General features: G+C 38.5%; 2 protein-coding genes across 3 annotated transcripts in view; one reads left to right on the top strand and one right to left on the bottom strand.

Moving 5' to 3' along the window:
• Positions 1 to 12994, bottom strand: part of LOC117822142 (microphthalmia-associated transcription factor-like) — a 46068-nt gene extending 33074 nt beyond the window's left edge. The window contains exon 1 of one of the 2 annotated variants that reach the window (XM_034696807.1): positions 12760 to 12994. In XM_034696807.1, coding sequence (XP_034552698.1) covers positions 12760 to 12863 — 104 coding nt within the window. In that variant the 5' untranslated portion in view covers positions 12864 to 12994. The remainder of the gene's footprint in view (positions 1 to 12759) is intronic. The other variant, XM_034696806.1, reaches the window with a different exon arrangement.
• A 7187-nt stretch (positions 12995 to 20181) lies between these two features.
• Positions 20182 to 20621, top strand: part of frmd4bb (FERM domain containing 4Bb) — a 28778-nt gene continuing 28338 nt past the window's right edge. Inside the window, exon 1 of the mRNA XM_034694780.1 lies at positions 20182 to 20584. The gene's annotated coding sequence lies outside the window, so the exon portion shown is untranslated. The remainder of the gene's footprint in view (positions 20585 to 20621) is intronic.

Genomic DNA, 20621 nt, shown 5'->3' on the forward strand with positions numbered 1-20621 from the left:
AGCACTTATCCATGATAAATAAAAATCATCCACTAGATCTTCAAATCTGCAGATGTGGGGAGTAAAACCGACCTTTGCCAGAAATGCAGCAGGACCTTTCTGAAGGATTGGTCACAGATTTAGTGTTTCTTGTTGTTGTATTTGTCAGTATGTAGACGTGTGTCTTGGTACACAGCTACAGCTATGAACATGTAGCTATGTAGCTATGCTAACTAGCGCTAGCACTTATCCATGACAAATAAAAATCATCCACTAGATCTTCAAATCTGCAGACGTGGGGAGTAAAACCGACCTTTGTGTTTATTAAGACAGCCTACAACTAGAACGCCTCCCTCCTAAGCTCCTTGTTACCACACATTTGTGCAGGTAATGAAAAACGGAGGGGGGATTCAGTATTATTTTATACAGTCTATGGGCTGAACAAGCTCCAAGCTCTGACTCCGTGACAGACTGGATATTGTTGTTACGTAACAAAAACACGGAAGTCTGAAACGGCTCGTTTTAGACACATTTACAGAAAGGTGTAGAAATCAGAATGGATTTTTTTCATTCTTGGGGGGTTTGTAGACATGCCAGGGACACATATTTCAGGTAGAGAACCATTAAAAAGTCCATTTTGCATGATATGTCACCTTAAAGCTGTAGTACAGACAACCACCACTAGAGGGGGCTGTAAGCTCCTGTTAATGGCTACTGTTCTATCGCTATAATGCTCCACGACCCACAAGCTGGTGGTGCTAGCTCTGCCGTTGATTGCCACACTTTGTACACATTACTGCACCGCAGATTCAAATAAAAATTCAAGTTTGGTTGTTTGTAAGAATGTGGTATTTTCACAAAGAAGTATTTGAAGAGTTAATTTGCAAAAACAGATAACTCACTTTTAAAAAAATTAAAAAATGTTTCAAAAAACACATTTTTTTCTATTACTAGCTTTAGGTGTTATCAATCAATTCAAGTTGGATGGCTTTGACTAAGTCAAAATGACATTAATAATCTAAGGTATCTTAAAAATTTTACTTTATTAAAAATCTATTTTAAAAAGAAATTAGTTTTTTGAAAATTTATAAAAACAGAGAGATCTGTTTTTGCAAATGCACTCTTCATTTTCATATATACTTATGAATTCAGTTTTTTTTTCTGACTGATAGAAAATCATGTTTAAAAGAATTTACTGACCCTTTTGTTTAAAAAACATATTTTATTTAAAATTTGTATTTAGAATTTTAGATTTAGGTTACTATAATCCTGGCCCTTAATGTATAGTTTTTGAGTACCGGTGTTCTAATCACCACATGAAATTCCTTGTGTGCAAGCTCACCTGGCAATGAAGCTTTCTTGAATCTTGAATCTTGGATATCAGGAATAACATATCCCATGAGGAGTATTTTATATGCCATAAAATGAGCCCTTGGAGGGATCCAAAGTACCATAAGGCCAATTTCTCAAACATTAAAGCTTCAGTGTGTCTAAAAGACAAATCAAAACCAGACACATATTTTTATACATCTTAGAAATTCACACCCCGAACCATAGCAAAGAAAAAAACGGATGAAATCCAGGGTCTGCTCTTTCATCTCTCGGCTCACTGCACTTCAGCTTTAACATAAGTCTGCTTAATCATTTGGAAAAAGTGGGGATATACATTGGTTTATTGATATTACAAAGCAATAAGAGGGGATCAGTGAAAGAGCAATAACAAAGGACAAACTAGTGAGATCTCATCTGAAGACGCTGCATCACAATCCTGCAACAAGCAGCTGAGGATTATGATCTTGTCTTCTTTTGTAATCTCTACCAGACTGCAGGTGTTTCCAAGGCAGAACAGGAGCCTCCTGGTAGACTACACAACCTCACAGCTGGAATACTGGCAGGGGTTATGACCCTACATGACAGAACATTGATCTACTCTGACTCCCCTGCTGATCACAACACCACGGCATGCTGCAGCTGGCATCGCCGTCAGGAAAAAATACCATCAAGCAATTCAGCTAGTGTTGAGCCTAGAGCATCATGTAGGGTTCAAACCTCTAGCTCAAACATATTTTACTTCAAAAGAGAGGGAAAAGAGAAAAGAACACTATACAAACAACTACTACTAGGTCAATAGCTGAACCAAGTAAACAGCTCAGGGAGGACACGGTGTACAGGCACGACTAGTCAAATACAAGTTGAATACTATACAAGTGGTTTGAAAAGTAGTCAACACTTGAGCATCACTAAACAAAACCAACGCAGTGTGATGTCAGCTTAAAGAGAGAAGACTTTTTGCAGTTGACGGCAAAGAAATTACATATTCAACTTCATATGAAGAGTCCAAGTAGGTATTCCATGAAGTGACTATTGTGTTCAAATAACTAGCGTCTTATCTTGATGTGTGGAGGAGTCTGGGATCTGTCATTTGAGTATAAGACAACATCAAGCTTGATTCAAAGTTTGCTTTCGTTCGGCTGCTTTGAAGCATTTGCATGCAGCATAAGAATTCTTTTGATAATATAATATAATATAATATAATTTCTTTTTTTGTTTTTGACAAAGTAATGTGTGGATTTATGAGATAAGAAAAGCATAATTGGTATACTTGCAGCACAATTTGTATGAAAGTAGGGATTAGACAATAAACTGAACTCACAATACCACAAAATGAACGATGCTGGGTTTATGATACATTTTATTTAAAATATTTTTATGGGTGGAAGTATTCCAGTTTATGTTCATGCTTAAGAGAAAATTAAAAAAATCTAAAAATGTATTGTAATGCTTTTATTTGTTTATTTAATGCCTTGCGTCTCTATAACTTTATTTCCTGTTTCAAAAACAAATGTGCTTTTATTTTGAAAGTACACAAAAGGCACTTCCTCTGGAACATAAGTCAGTCAAGTCAAGTCAACTTTATTTATAGAGCACATTTAAAACAACCAGTGTTGGCCAAAGTGCTTTACAAGGTAAAAAGTAAAAATTACATGAAGATAACAATAAACAACATAACAGAATATTAATGTCCTCTTCACGAGTAGAAGGCCAAAGAGAAGAGATGGGTCTTCAACAAAGATTTGAAACATTCAACAGTGGGGGCCGATCTTAATTGGAGTGGCAAGCCATTCCAGAGCTTGGGGGCCGCTGCTGCAAAGGCTCGGTCTCCCCGGGTTTTAAGGCGACTTTTAGGCACATCCAGGAGCAGCTGGTTTGTTGACCTCAGTGCTCGGGTTGGGTTGTGAGCACGGAGAAGATCAGCCAAGTAGGATGGTGCCAATCCATTTAGGGCCTTGTATGTTAAAAGTGCAACTTTAAAATCAATCCTGTGACGGACTGGGAGCCAGTGGAGAGCACGCAGCACAGGTGTGATGTGCTCCCTCTTTTTCCTGCCAGTCAGGAGGCGAGCTGCCGCATTTTGTACAAGCTGCAGGCGCTGAATAGACGCCATGTCTAAGCCGACATACAAAGAATTACAATAATCAAGCCTAGCCGTAATAAAGGCATGTATGTATAAACATGTGTGTATAAACTTATAGGAGTAAGTGAAAACCGCCAAAAGGAAAAGATCAACAGAAAACTGCGCAATATAACAGCACCCTGCCTAAAAGTCATAAGCTCTTACGTCACGGTTTCACTGTCTGCTATGTCTCTCTTTCTCACGCTGTTACTTCAAAGCAAGTGTAGACTTACAACTAGCGGGAAGTATCTGTTGATTAGGGAGAGAGAGTTCTGTCACTATGTACTGCACACTGTACCTTTAAGGGGAAATTCAGTTTGCCTTTGTCAAATTTTATTGATAAAATTAGATCAAAACTTGTTGTTAGTCATTTGTAGTTCTCTTTTTCAAGAGAAAAACACAAAATCGATTAAAATCATAAAGTTTTTTGGAAAAAAATCAGGGATTTTATTCCTAGGCCATATCGCCCAGCCCTAGCTTCAACTTTGCAGAGGTCAGCTCTGTATGAAGGACCAGCTCTACAAAGTGTTGTTAATTGTTAGACGTGGCTATATATACACACACCATATTCTCAATTATAAAACGTGATAACATTTTTTTAAAAACGCTCATCATAATCTCCTAAAACTCCAGCTGGTGTCTTTGAATGTCTTTTAGTCCTCCACAAAGGGCCCAAACATCCCAACATCTAAATATAGATAAGTCCAACTCGGCATGAAATCGATTTGAAAAATCCAACGTTTCATAGTTTCACACTATCTTCTAAGGAAAGTTACTGCAAAACCGGCCCCTGTGGTAACTAGCTTTTGCCTATTCAGCCTTTAACGCCTGAAGACGCTCCAAACAAACACCTTATTATACAGAAATGTCAAATATCAAATACATGATTTTAAATGCTGTAAACCCTCGGGCAAGCTGAAAAACACACAGACAGATGATCCGGTTCTTTACATGGTGTTTCCAGGAAGTAGTTGAGACAACTTGAATTTGCCGGGTCTTTTTTTGTTGAATTAGGTTCTGTGTCCTTGGGCAGGACAAGCATGCCTCGCCCTCTCCTCCCTCCCTCCCTCCCTCCCTCTCTCTTTATTGAAGAGAAAACCAGACCATCCAAGGACAGTCGAGATGCGGTTTCATGCACTTTCCTGCTGCTGGGTGCGTCCGTGAGGCTTTCAAGTTCATATAAGACACACAACAAAGCCTCTCTCACTGTTACTCTTCAGGGCTGATTTGTTCCTTGATTTCCAGCGAAGGTGGTAAAACAGACAACCAACGTGTTCTCAAACTTTGAAAAGAACTTGTTGTAATGATACTGATAAGAAAGAATTATTCAATTCCCATTTTTGCACTTCAACCATGAATAAAACGCCAATGACTGAACCGTTTTGTCTCGACTTTATGAGAAATTTGCCAGATTTAAAAGGGTTTTATAGAGATTTTGAGCATTTATATACACTTTTGAATCTCCATTACACGGAGAGATAAAACTGACGTGCTCATATGAACACAATATTCAACACAGAGCTGGAAACTGACCTTTTTTACTTGGTATCACTAAGTTGGTCAAAGTTGGTCAAGCAACGTGATGTCATGAATTCAAAGCAGCAAGTAGGCTTAATTTAATATCTTATAAGTACAAAGAGTACAAGGCTTTAGCAGATGATGCAAATCATTCATTACAGTCAGACTGTTTTATCTCTAATCACTGAACAAAGACATCTGACTGGTCAGTAGGTGGTGCTTGATGTCATAGTAACAATTTACCATGTTAAGTTTTCATTCAGCGGATGCTTTTGTCCAAAATGGCGTACATCTGAGTAAGTGCAACACAAGAAAGGATCCACGACATTAGGAAGAGGTGTACTACTAACTTCTTCAAGTTTAACTGACACAATTGCTGACATGCGGTGTTAGAGGCCAACACTTGTCATGCTGAAATCCAAACCCAGATACAGATTCAACAATTTTTTGTAGAATCTGAAATGAGAGATTAAACAGTGTTTGACCTCTGATCTTAAACATAACCTCCTGCAGGGAGGCCCTGCTACTTCCCTAATCTCAGACCCTGCTTCACAACACAGGCCTCTCTGATGATGTTTCCTGCTGTGTAGGAAGTGCCCCATATTAAGTGTTGTTGTAGTCCCTTCTGGTCACCAACAGAGGCTGTTAAAGGTCACATTTTACCATAATGACCATTCATAAAGAAAGGGGAAAAGTGTTAATCAGGGTGAAATGTGAAAAACACATTGGCCACAGAGCAGGTGAGGATGCAGCTAAGAGGTCAGCGAGTTGTCCTGTTCATGTTTTACCTCGGCCCTAACACCTGTCTGTATCATTCACTTCTGCTGTCCATCTTAAATTGCAGATGTAACTGGCTTGGTGTCACAGGACTCTCTGTCTGGGATTCCCCACAAGAACAGGCCGTACGAACACACACACACACCCTTTACCTCCAATCAGTGACTCAGCTTTCTGTTTCACACTGACTTACACACTTAAATGTAATAATATGCTCCTTCTGGTTTCATACAGACAGATCTGCACAGACGTGTATACCCAATCTGCAACTTAAAACACATTTCCAATGATTTCAAATACCACAACAAATTTGAAAATTGTGTAATCAGAAACCATGAATAAGAATTTAACCCAACACTGTAAGAATATGAATGTTCAGATGTTCTTCATCTCATTTATTTGTTTTTTCTATTCAAATATTTCCTGACTCTATGTATGGACCAGTTGCAGGAGGCAGTGAGGCAGCCGATAACTACAAACTCCTGCATTTGCAACAAATGCAAAAGGCCCCATCTACATACAATGTTTGATTTGTGTACTATGGGTAGAGAAGGATCCACTCCTTCTTATAACGGACTCATTGTTAAAGAAAACACTTCTTTTTTTTAGGTGATTAAAAACCAATGAATCATCATTGTAAATATTCTCTTCCATTTTTTGGGCCAATAATTTCTCTAATCATATTCAGTGTTTATGTAAATACGAAAATGTTTCAAAAAGTATTGCATGAGTCTTTGTTTTTATACAACGCTAAATATTATCGGAGGCACGGTATACATTGGTCATTAAATTATTCCCCAATAAGGAGATGTGTTATTATAATTTATTATTACAATAACACAATTTTATGTGATAAAAAAATAAATAAAGTTGCTTTCTTTTTTTTTTTTTAAGTTATATTTTTTTGGGGCCTTTTTGCCTTTATTGTGTAGGACAGCTGAAGCAAGACAGGAAATGTGGGGACTAGAGAGCAGGGGAAGACATGCAGTAAATGGTCAACCGGCGACCCCTGCGACGAGGACTGTGGCCTCTAGTTGGGGCGCTTAGACTGCTAGGCCACCAGCGCCCCTTAAAGTTGCTTTCATTTATTTATCTATAAGCCTGCACATAACGACACAATACTGTATGTGGAGGTCTGCAAAAGTGCACCCGTAATAAGCTGACAAGTTTATAAACAGATAACACGATTTCAAATAGCAAAGCATGTTCATTAAGTATTCAAGATTCAAGTTCACATTGAATCTTTTAAGTTACCTGAAAAGTCATCATTGCAACAAAGATGTATAAAAGCAGCAGCAGAAATGACAGAATTTAAAGTACTTTGTGGCGCACCTTTTTCCAAGGTGGAGGACCAAGGATTTCACAAGCTGATGGAGTATTTGGAACAGTATCGCAAGTCCCTGGGACTTTGCAGATGTGTCCCTACCTGTCCGGTGGGATGTGATCTCTTAACACATTCACAATGTAAATGACAAAAACACGAGTGACAGATGTATATGGACTGCTGAGATTTGTCCAGTGAAAAAAGGCATTATTGCATGCAGAGGAGGGCTCTGGTTCTCAATAAAAAAAGGAAGACAATTGAAGAGTCTGGACTGTTCTTTACTTTTATGCGTTAACAAACGTAGATTCAGCTCAAATTAGTATAAAATATGAATATTTGTGCATCCTTGTTTAGTAAATCCTACCCTTTTGTACCCTCAGGTGTGCATAAAAAACAAATTTTACCACCCAAATATGTTAAAATATATCTGTGATGTTGACAGTAAGAGCCAAAAGGAGAGCGTTATTATTGATTATCTGTATCAGCTCATGGAAATAGATATAGTGCATCCAGTTTGAGAAGTTTAGCATGTATGAAATCAGATGTAGTGTAGAAATCCAAGTTTGCATTAAGCACATTTTCAGCTTCCTTTAGATTTGATAAAGATACAACTGCTATATCACCTATTATTACCTTATCTAAAGTTTCTGCAAAATATCCTCCTACTCAGCTCATACAAACTCCTTGCATAAGAGAGCAAAACTACATGTTCTATTAAGTTCAGCCTGTATTTGACAGTGCATGATCTTTGTTCAGTGTTTTCCATGCCAAGTTTTCTGCAAAAAAAAAGGTCCCATCACTCTCACTTTAGCATAACACATCCACTGCTAAATTTACACAGCTTATTTACACTGCATAGAAGACTAGCTCCAGCACCTCTCACGTCTATATTAGGCACAAGAACTCCGTCACATCATCTGCAGCTGTCTGAGCGCTCTGTGGAACTAATGTGAGGACAGCAAAACTAAAATGACATTTGAGTTTGCCACACTTCACATTCTGACTCGAGACAGAGCGTTTGGGATGGACATGCCGAGACATCACACGAGTCAAAAAAAATCAATCTCGCTAATTATATCCACTTTGCGCAACAATGTCTCATCACGCAGTTCTCGTGACTGCTATTATGCCTGGTCATTCTCATGTGATGGGAAGAGGAAGTGGGATACCTTCAATCGACAACAACTGTTTAGACAACTTCACATATTCCAAAGGAAAGAGAATGAAATGAAATACTCAGTGATCATCCAGACCGCTGCTCCGTCTGCAACAACACAACACAGCTCAGATTCAGGCAACGTATGTGTAACACTGTAATGACATTTCACTAATGACAAAATTGGTTTAAAAATGCTGAACTGGGTTAGAGGTTAAAGCTGCACAAGAGGAACTGTTTTCCCCCCCTCCTGAACTGCTGTTTTGGTTTCATTTGGAGAAAAGGAGATAAACTATCAATCTGATACAAAATGTCAAGAGCCAGAGGGGGAAGAAATAAGCGGAATCCACCAAACGTCTGCAAAGAGAGCTCTGTGTGCACACAGTGGCGTACTGTCTTCTCCATGTCTCACCCTGACAATGAAGCTACTGCTAAACAACGTAACAGACATTTAGACACCAGATACAGATAACCACACACCGTCCTGTTAATAGATTTATTGTCGTCATCACCGTCGTCATCCTCGCTGAGGCGAAGTGGCGAGTTTCACAACTCTGCTGTTATATCACGGCTTTCAAGTGTTTCAATTATGCCTTCAAATCATCAAGGAAAGAGTCCTACATTGTTTACACATAACCTAAATTAAACCTACTTATATGATACCAATAGCTCTTCAGGGGCAAAAAGTACATGTTTAGTATCTGTTGAGGAACTGAGGTCAAAATATCTACTCACTACCATAGACTGTATAAAATATGGACGTAGTATCCGGGACGTCACCCATCTGTTTCTGAAGCGCTGTTTTGAGGGCAATCGGCGGCGGCAGCCATATTGCTGCTGTTGAGCGATTGTGATATAAAGAGGCGCGTTTTGAGCCTCCTAGCCAACAGCTACTGTGTTGCCGCCTGTCAATCAATTCAGCTGTGCCTCTCATTGGAAGACTTAATGTCTTCGAAATTGCAGAGTTAGAAAAAATCCCCCCCTACAGTGTGTGCCGATCGAGAAATGAGCTATCCAGACTACACTCACCTTTTGTACCAGGCTGTAAACATGTTTATTTCTGCTGTAAAGATCGGCTTTTTTGAATTGGTGTGTATGTGGTTTCAGGTACTTCCGGAGCCAGACTCAAGCGGATCCTCGATGAACTGCAGTTTTTGGCACTTCCGCATTGGACTCATATTTTTAGACCGAGGGTTGCCACTTGCCTACAACTGAGTTTTTTTTTCAAGTTGGTGTGTTTAACTTCACACTTTCTCTCCTTTAATCAAGAGTCAAAAATACTGAATCACTTTTTTGCTAACAGCTAGCTTAGAAGATTAATGCTACACTCAATTTTCCTTCCTGAATATTAAGCTATAACAAGCAGCATGTTTAGCTATAGCTTGAAGACTGTAAAAGGGAGAAAGGCTAGCTCAGTCCAAATGTCATTTAAATTTCTTCCACTTACATCTTTAAGCTCACTTTACTCAATGCTGTGGTCTGATTACTCGTTAAAGGCACAATCCGAGCCTGGAGTTTCAGGACCTGTCAGACCCCTAAGATTGATGATTTTTCCCATGTAGTATGAGCGATTATCACGGTCATGCCTTATGACCTCCTGACAGAAAGTCTAGCATGTTTAAGTTTTCCTTCTGTCAGTGTCATTGACCAATGAAAGCACAAAGCACTCTGCAAGCACAAAAGTCAGAAGCATAAAAAAAAAAAAAGAAGAGTGATGAAGTTGGAGAGGAAGTTTGTTAAGGGTGTCATCAAGAATGACGGACTGATAAAGAGCAATGTTGGCGAGAAAAAGACGATGCAGTTTTCTTTCCAGGTGTCATCTAGCCCAACCGCTCTTTCTTCCAACTAATCATCACGTCAGTTGTGATGATTAGTTGGACACCACTTTGTACCAACTTTGTACAAGCGGCAACCTCCGGTCTCAAAGTATGAAGCCCATACGGCAGTGTTATAAACTGCAGTTCATCGAGAATCCACTTGAGGCTGGCTGCAGAAACACTGGAAACCACATACACACCAATTCAAAAAAGACGATCTTTGCAGCATTAATAAACATGTTTACAGCCTGGTTCAAAAAACAGCTTTTTGCCCAAATAAGGGCATGACTGACTTGACTCCCGAACGGGAACACATAGCTGTTGGCTAGGCCCAAATAAGGGCATGACTGACTTGACTCCCGAACGGGAACACATAGCTGTTGGCTAGGAGGCTCAAACTCCGCCTCTTTACGTCACACTCTGCCTGGTTGAGTTCCGCATTTCCAATATGGCTGCAGCTGCTGACTGACTTCAAAACAGCGCTCAGGAACAGATGGGTGACGTCACAGATACTACTTCCATTATATATACAGTCTATGCTTTGTAGTCTGTTGTGTCTGAGGGTCAAGTCACGGGCTTTGTGATCACCTAATGTGACACAGAATGTGTTGGTGAGGTGCTAAAAGGTTCATTTGTTACCTGTAATTGTAGTGAGCCAAGCTAGTTGTCTCCGCTATTCCAGTAATTGTGCTCAATTGCCTAACTAGCGTAGCCATATAATCAGGAAACAGGCAGCCCTTATGGTGAGCTAACGGTCTCCTTGCTTTAGCTATTGAACAGATTTGTGCGTGGTTACTTTTCATCAACACATAGTAAGACAGAAAGAAATACTTTTTTTCAAAATATGTAATCTTCCCAGTTTATTCTTTAGCGCCTTGCACATAGAATGTGCAATTTGACTGCACAGTAGTGGTGGGTGATATCGATTCTCACACACTACTCATTTGAGTATCGATTACTCTAATAAAATATCGTTACTAATTAATAAATGCAAAATAAAAGCGCATGAGTCACTTCTGATTCTTTTGGGGTAACTTACTCCAAAGTTTTTTACCAAAGAGGCTGTTTTAAGCTTTCCACTCAGATCATTTAAATAAAGGATGTTAATTATTTATGTTTTTCTAAATTTATTTCATAGTTTAAAAAAAGGCCACCAAAGGATTTGCATATTCAAGTTGTTAAATGTTAAATCGCCCAGCACTACTGCACAGACAGCACCTGAACATGACATCATACATAAATAGATATATCAGACTGCACACTCACTGGACAGTATCACCAGAAATAGGAAAAAAAAAAGGTTAAATCAGACCACAAAGACCTGACTCAACTCAATTATGATGATTTTGGGAAGGCCCTATAACCTTCCATCTGTATAACAGTCAAACATAACTTCGTTTTTATGTCCTGAAATGTCACAGGCAGGTTTTTGTCAGGATTTGGAGCAATTCCACAGAATGTAGCTCAGTAAAAGTCTGCCTCTAACTCTATAAGGCTTTCCAATAGTTTATATTATATTATATTTATACTATTATGTCTGTAGCATTTTCAGTTTTTCTATCTTATGTCTGTAGCATTTTCAGCTTTTCTATCTTATGTCTGTAGCATTTTCAGTTTTTCTATCTTATGTCTGTAGCATTTTCAGCTTTTCTATCTTATGTCTGTAGCATTTTCAGCTTTTCTATCTCATGTCTGTAGCATTTTCAGCTTTTCTATCTTATGTCTGTAGCATTTTCAGCTTTTCTATCTTATGTCTGTAGCATTTTCAGCTTTTCTATCTCATGTCTGTAGCATTTTCAGCTTTTCTATCTTATGTCTGTAGCATTTTCCGCTTTTCTATCTCATGTCTGTAGCATTTTCAGCTTTTCTATCTTATGTCTGTAGCATTTTCAGCTTTTCTATCTTATGTCTGTAGCATTTTCAGTTTTCAGTTTTTCTACATTGTGTTTTTAGCATTTTCAGTTGTTGTATCTTACATTTGTAGTATATTCAGTTGTTGTATTTCATGTCTGTAGCATGTTTCTGTTTTTTGTATTTCATTTCTATAAAGCATTCACAGTTTTTTCTTTGCAATGTTTGTAGAATTTTTAGTTTTGTATTTTATGTATATTTTGTATGTTATGTTAAGAATGAATAAAGAATGAAGAATGAATATTAACCATACACTCTTTTTTTTTACAGTGCACTTCACCAACCCCTCACCACAAGATGCATCTGCATTATTCCACTCTTGCAGGGTGATAGTGGACGTTCCCAGACTTTTAAAGTATCACAATATATAATTTGACAACTCCAACAATTACATCATATATTGTAATTTTTCCACGCATAGCCTACTTCCACACCGAGGTATTTAGAAAGAGATTTGAGAGGGAATCCATATGAAAACAAACCCGCCCATCAGCTTCATTAGGCTCATCAAACCCTGGACATAAGTGAGGCAAAGAGCAGAAGCATCTCAACCTGGCCTGTCTGTTCTTCTCAGAGCTAATATTTGAAGTTGATGTTGACAAGACAACACCCAAGTGTTGCATAACTTCATGCCAGCTGGATAACCATAAGGAATGACAGGCAAGTTTGAATCCCATTGCAAGAGCTGAAGCTTTAGAAACATCAGTGGACAAGCCTAACACATGCACAGATTCTGAGCAGAAAGTCTGCAGCTTAATTATCACCTAAACACCAAAACCGCTGCAGCGTGGGAAATAACTGTCCCCTCAGCTGAACAACTGACCTGTTTTTCAAGGGTTGACTCTTCAGTTCGTAATACGTTTTCGGCTCCTCTTGGAACTCATCTCCAACCTCGAAGTCGGGAACTATTCCCGATTCGGACTGCATGCTTGCAGCTGTCAACTTTTAGAAACGTTAAACTCTTTAAAAAAAAAAAACAGGCAGACGGACGATATTTGTGCCGCCGTACTTCGCTCAGTCAGTTCCAACAACCGCTGTCAACGCAAGCCGCCTCCAGTCCAGGACCCGGAGCTCTGTAGTCCGACACAGCAGCGAGCACAGGGCTGCTGACGAGCTGCCGGTGGCGCGCGAACTGCATTTCCCAGGATGCACCTGTGCTGTTGGAGTCAGCGGGGATTTCATTGGCTGCAACATCCGTAGGGACTTTTTGCTTAGCCTATTAGTTCCCAAATATAAATTCAAGTGTCATAAAGTTTTATTCCTTCGGGTGCTATATTTATGAATTAATAACAACATCTTCTCATGTTACAGTTTTTAATCTGGATTAAATGTAAAAAAAAATAAAAAATAAAAAAAACACTAATTTTAAATTAAGGTAGTTGAAGGCACTATAAGGAGTTTTCCAATGGCTGGGAAACAGACTGAAACTGATACTGATGCCTCTTTATGACCCTCAAAAACAAAAAAAAAACCATCCACAACAACACTGATACCTTCTCTGTTGTCATTTTTAATGCCTGAAACCACTCTGGCGGGGTAGGTGACAGAACAGATGATTGACGTCTGGCTTTAGAAACACCCTTTTTTGGCTGTTTTCATGGCAAATAATCACATTGTGTGATAAATCTAAATGTTAAGAGACAGCAGGGTGAGGTTGTTCTTTGAAGACACTCATTTTGCATGTACAGAACAAGAGACAAGAAGTATCACTTTGTCCACAAGGGGGCGTTAGAATCGATACAAACCAAAAGTTTCTCACAGCAGCTTTAAGGTAGTTTAATTATTACTATTACGATTCAGTTATTACATTTTTCTTTATATTATACTATATACTATACTACTATATTATAGTGTCATTCTTTTTTATTTTAGTTTATTTTATTTAAAATTGTATTTACTTACATCCATATGTTTCCCCTTGCACTTGAATGCAGCACAACAATTCATGTAAATATATTTGAGAAAAAATATAGATATATACTGTTAATTGAAGCTCTATAAGCCCCTATGTAGTCAACCCTCCTGTTACGTTCGTTTCTCTGAAACAGCAATAATGTTCCCGGGTCAATTTGAACCGGGGCATATTCAATTATCCAAAAGTGTAAGAACCCCAAAAAATCCCAATGCACATTTTTTTAGATCTAATTTTACTATTACCATAACTAACCATTTAAATCAAGATTTGGTCCATTGGTGTTCTTTAATTCACAGATCATGGTTCAATGAGGATAACTAACTTGTTTTTTTATTTAAGTTAATTCTAAAACTTGTTTTAATGTACATTGGAAAGCCCTAAATATAAATAAAATTGTTTTATATGACAAACTTTTTTTTATATAATTATTATTTTATTTTTTTTATGAAGTGATGTTGATAAATTACCATGACCAGATTTTCATGCTGCATTTAGCTGGTTTGGAAGGCATATATAACCTAAAATAGACTTTAAAAAGGGTCAGTTTGACCCGCAACATGACAGGAGGGTTAATTATTACTATTATGATTCAGTTGTTGTAACATTTTGTCAATTTGAAAAAAAAAATGATATTATAGTATCATTCTTTTTTATTTCATTTTATTTAAAGTTGTATTTACTTATATCCATATGTTTCCACTTGCACTTGAATGCAGCACAATAATACATGTAAATATAATTGAGAAAAAAATGTCAATACTGTTAGTTGAAGCTCTATAAACCCCTATGTAGTTAAACAACAATGCAGGCTACATGTCAACATGCTGGTAGCTGGTTCAGTGTGTTGAAGAAGAGATAGTGTTGCATAAGAGGTCAAAATCAATAAATGGTCAATTATAATAATGATTATGCTCCGGGGTCAAACTGTAGAGCCTGAAAATGAAAACCATGACATGCTGAAATATGGATCAGACATTCATGGTGTCTATTACAAATCACACATTTGCAGCTCTCATGAGATTATCAATGCTTTTGCCTAAATCTGCCATTTACCTAATTTTCTTTTTTCTGTGAAGTCCTGCAGGTATTGTGCTCATATTACAACAAACCTGGAAACTCTTTTGACACTCAAGCGTTTATTTCCCTGTTTCCTGTGCAGAAAAGCCTCAGTTAACACTCTTCCTGCCCTCCTCTTCCTCCTCCTCCTCCTTCACTCTGCTGCTCTCACCAAATTTCTGCTCCTTATCTGACTCCTACGCACCACTTGGTGGCAGTATAAAGCCAGGGAAATTTTGCATTGTTGGCCCAGAGGGGGCACTTTCTACTACAGAATGGAAATTCAGGTTCAATATTTGCATTCCCCTCATCCTGCTGGACTGCTTTGAGTCGGCTTTTTAGCAATGCAAATAACACGCAAGTGTGCTTCTACTGAAAAGTGCAGACTTTAAAGAAAGCCATAAAGATGAAGTGTATAATGACGTGATGATATGAAGATAGAGTAGGAAACAAAATCAGAATTTTTCCAGGGTTGTGCACTCAGTTACATTCATAGCTGGAGACATGATGCTCAACCGGCAGGGTTTCACATTCCTCCAAAGAAGACAAAGCCAGATAAACAATAGACTAGACAACACATATTATTCTGGGTGTTGTTGAGGGGTGAATGGCGGCGCTGATTACCCAGGGACTCCTGCTGAGTGAGTCTCTTAGAGTTTGTAGACGACAATGCCCTTTGTAATTCACCCAAGTGGGTGTGATGGATATATATTTCATAATCATAATCATGATCATTCATACTCTAGTTATAGTTTTTCTGCATGATTTAGCTGTAACCTACAAATACATCATTGTTACTTTGCAAAGTTTAAGAGCATACAAGAGCTTTATTTCCTACAAGCAAAAATAGATTTGGACGCACACAGTAATCTTTAAACCTTTACCCACTTACAACAAATAGAGCTACTCTCTGACCTTTCACCTCATGTTCTAGTTGTTTCCAACACCCCCCATGTTTACACATTAAGCTTACTGACATTACAACATTTGCATGAGGGCTACACACATGCATACACACACAAACACACAGAGTCAGATGCAGTGCTGGAGACTGACAGCTAAAGTCCATCGACACACTGGCCATTTGCCACAAGATAACACATGGACATAATGAAGGGCTAATACAGCAGCGTTTACACAGTGTTGTGCAGATTTAATAAGCTGTGACAGCCAGAGCAAACATAGCTGACAAATAGCACAGAGCATGAACTGTAAGTAATGTGGGCCAACGATAGCAGAGAAACGCCTCAGCTCAGGTGTGAAGAGACAGTTATTGTCAGTTTATTGTTTTCACTTTGGTGTCTTTCATGGAAAACGCCTGTCAGCCAATCAGAAGTGACCTGAAGCCGTTTGCGAAGATCCTGTAATGTGAGATAAAGGTGTCCGGGAGTTCCGCATATTAGCAAGGTTTCATGTTTGCTGTAATCAGTTAATCTGGAAACAAGATGGAAAATTGGTTAAGGAGCACACCTAATTGCCAGTTCCCATAACAAGTTCATCACAATTACAGCACAATGATCCTAATGAAATCATGAGAAACTGTTCCTTTTCTTGCTTCTTACATGTATTCTTGGAAAAAGCTTGATACCAAATGGTTCTATACCTCTTAGTTTATTTTAAAAATGTTAAGATATCTGTGCGAAGTAAACACAAGACGGTTTAATCTGTTGTTAGATACATGTTTTTACATGTAAATATTAGCTAAAAACTCAAATTAGAAAAATTGCTATATAGTTAAGGTTGTTTTTGAGCTCCTTCAGCTTCTATTGTGATGGGTGTGGGTTCATTTGCATAAAGCATCTGCCATGCAGGATTTGACTATGCTTAGATGGACACACATTTATTAAGGCTATGCTATAAACAGCTTGCATGCAGTCGTCATAAAGAGCATATTGACTGTGTGTTGTTGAGTGCCAAACAATAAAACCAATCATATTTTGGAGAGTCCCTTCTATGTTCTAATTTTCCTTTCTTAACAGATGTGTATTTATTTGTTACATATTAAACTTTAATATGATTGACATGTCTGAAATGGTATAATGCACATGCACAAAATAAAATCAGATTCAAATGAATCTCAACTCAACGTGCTGCATACATTCTCATCAGATTCAAGCATGTAGAATAAAGTGTTTACAGTAAATTTGAACACTTCTGGATCTGTTAAGAGTTTAACATGTCTCTTTTTTTTTACTAAAAACTAGGCCTACTGTTTTAGATGTATTCCAGTTTCCAGAATTCATTTAAAACACAGCCTGCCACTGATGGAGGAATTAAGCTCCTAATGAGGATAACGAGGGCAATGAGGGAATCCCACTCTTTTGTTTAAGGGAGCATCTTCATGTAAGGAGGAGACTCACTGGGCAGATGGTTTTGGGGGATCTTAATGAGATACTTATTCATGTCTGATGTCAGAAATCCAAGAGAATGAGGAAGGGGGTGGGGCGGGGAGCCTCACTGTGCTGACAGGCTGCAGCATTTACTGTAGGCTGTAAGGGCATTAAGCAGGGGAAATACAAACCCTTAACCTTAACCCTTATTCATGATTTCTGTTTAAAAAAATGTTTGTTTGCTCTTTAGTTTATCCGTGATGAGCTGTCTCATAGGATACACTGTATGTGTAATAGGATCCTGTACGTGGGCGCTTTAAAGAAGCTGCTGTGCGTGATTCTTTTGAAATTTACCAGCCGAGCAAATGTAAAGACAGTAATGAATATTTCAGGGGCACCGTCACTCCTGAGCAGAGTGAATATCACATGTGAAACACACACTGGTAATCTGCTTAGCAGTAATTCGTCTTTTGAATTGAAAATGTCAAAGATGAAGGCTGATTTGTAGAGTGACACTAAGTTCATAGTTGACTCGGCACAATATCAACTGCCACAGTATTGCTGTTTAAAATACCATGGCGTGTATTTTCTGCATGACATGAGGCCAACAAGGGCACTTGAAACAGAAGAGTAACTCAATGTATTTTCAGCTGTTTTCAACATGACAACTTTCTTCTGTTAATGGTACAGTTATTTTAAATTATAGTATTGCATTTGCTGAAAATAACTTCCAGGAGCTATAAAATAATTATTTTTTCATTAGTTATATATTGCGGCTACGATAGTGATACTCGCAGTTGAAGTGAAAAGATGTTCAAACTGTGTGTTGTGTCTAACATGCTAGCAAGGTCCTCCTAAGCAGCTTATTTTTTGGTCATGAAGAGCCTGTCTGAAAAAACAATCCTTTGTGCAAATACAGAGCATCCAAGCAGGCTTAAAAATACACAAAACAAACTGTAAACTGGCCTGACGATGAATCACTTGAATAATATTTACATATTATTATAGTTACATAAATGTCACTATGAAAACTTATAGAAAGGTGCCAAAACACTGAACTTGTACTGTCACACATATTCAGTCATCTATTTTCTGAGTTCCCACAGCACTTGAACAAGGCAGCTGAGGTGAGGTCACATGATGATACTACACTACAACCAAAGACTTATGTAATGGAAAACACAATCATGCACAGAGTCATATTGTTTTGTAATACTTTGTGAGGAGTGGGGATTTCATAGAACTGGAATACACAGAAGTAATTTTGAAATCCCCCTGTGATAACACCAGAAATAAGTTTATACCAACGTGCTGTATTCTGGAAGTGCAGGTTAAAATCCTTACCTAACATAAATATAAATCATCAGGAAATTGTCATGTTACATATAGTTTCACCAAGTATTTTGGGGTGTAATATTTCAAAAGATAAATGATTTCATTTCAAACAAAAACGCTTTTATAACTGTCAATGTTGAGACCTGTTAAGATGTTATGAAAAAGCCAATCCTTACAATATGAAAAAATGTGGTCTAGTAGTAATTTTTAAATAATTTAAACACTTGAATGTCTCACTCTTTACTGTAACATTTGTCTTATTGGTCATTTTTTAAGGTTACATGCGGATTACAAAAAGGTACCCAATAAGTATACATGCTAAAACTCAAATATTTACAATACCTACACACTCACTCTGTAGTCTTAACTTTTACTTGATTCATTTTCTCCTTTTCCGTTAATTCAACACTGGTTATTGCAGGGGCAGATTCTGTGGGTGTCCAAGGGTGGCTATAACACTCCTTGGTGGTTATCATGCCATCAGCAACATACTAGTGCATGACCTCTCAGGGTCACATGTCTTCATCAATCACATATTACATGTTTGAGCTACAATGGCTAGGCTACTTTGCCTTTTGGGCCATATATTGATTCAACATTAGCATACAAATGTACTTTTTTAACACATGTGCATAGTTATTTGAAAGTATTTATGGTATACAATATTTATAATGCATATAAACTGTTAGGATGGTTTGTTTTTGTATGCTAAGAAAGTGAATTTGAGTTATGGTCACTCATAGAGAGACATTGTTCCTGATTGGTCTTTTATTTCATTAAACCTTCTTTTGAAGCATATTGCATGGTGTGGCCTCTATTTTTGCTTGTATTGTCTTATATTTGCTACTTACCCGAGTGTTGTAATAACCTACCCGGCTAGTAGGATAAGTTGTAAGAGGAACACCATGCTTTTGACATCAACTCCAGAGTTTGGTGGTATTCTTGCAGATTTGATTTGGTGTCATTTGTGGTAAACAAATATGAGTACTTCACATAAGGTGTTTTTTGACCGCAGGAACTTTACCCCGGAACTAGGGACTTTACCCCTGAACTACATGCGTTTCGACCAGAGGAAGCAGGGTCTAAATTTAGTTCAGGGATAGATAATCTCCCCCCTGAAAAGTCCCTGCTTGGAGGGTAGTACTTTTCAAAGGTCCTGGGACTTTCAATTGAACGTTACTGTGTTTGCAGAGTTTACACAGTTGTTGAAACAGAAGGAGTTCCTGGGAATGCATACTAGTTTAGTTTTTTATTAAGATTTCAAAATATTATTTAATTTTTTTTTTTTCTCCTGGCCTGATTTGCACAATCTACCCTGGACTTCAGGCCACGGTCAAAACGCAGACAACAATGGGGGCACAGGAACCTTTTAGTTCAGGGTAAAGTAGTTCTGGGGGCTAAAAGATCCTGGAACTCTTGGTGGAAATGCACCAATACAAATTTGAGAACTGGGGCTAACACACAATCTTACACAATGTGATAAGGTCATGGCGATATGAGTGGTCACACCTGATCGATCAGAAACCCTTCCCTATGTGACATTACACAAAGCATGTTATAGATACATTCGTTCTTGTGATATAGCGTCTCACTCTTAATATTGAGGACGCAGACTCAGAGGATCCTTTGGGGTTATCGCACCTCATTGTAGCGGGAAGATACTGTGAACAAGGCCGGCCGGCAGCTGCTGGATGACAGGGAGAGCGAGAGAGAGGGTAGAGGAGAGGAGAGGAGAGGAGGGAGGGAGGGATCGAGGGAGGAAGGGAGGGGATGCGGGGCTTGTTCACATAATAGCCGGCGGGTGAAGGCGTGGTGAGTGTGGCTCGATACGAGGCGGGTGTGTGCGCTACAGTTGTACCGGAGGATGAGCGCGCACAGCGGCTGCACGGCGGCTCCTCTTTCTGCAGAAAGCAGACAGGGAGAAAGCTGAACAGGGGAGAAAGGATCGGCTAGCTATGCAGGGGAAGATTCTGCCTTATCGATAACGACAGCTGGATATCAGGGGTGCAAAGGTAAGGCTGTGTATGATACGATGGAGCCGATTCAACC

The sequence above is a fragment of the Notolabrus celidotus genome, chromosome 11 (assembly GCF_009762535.1).
Source record: "Notolabrus celidotus isolate fNotCel1 chromosome 11, fNotCel1.pri, whole genome shotgun sequence".
NCBI lineage: Eukaryota > Metazoa > Chordata > Actinopteri > Labriformes > Labridae > Notolabrus > Notolabrus celidotus.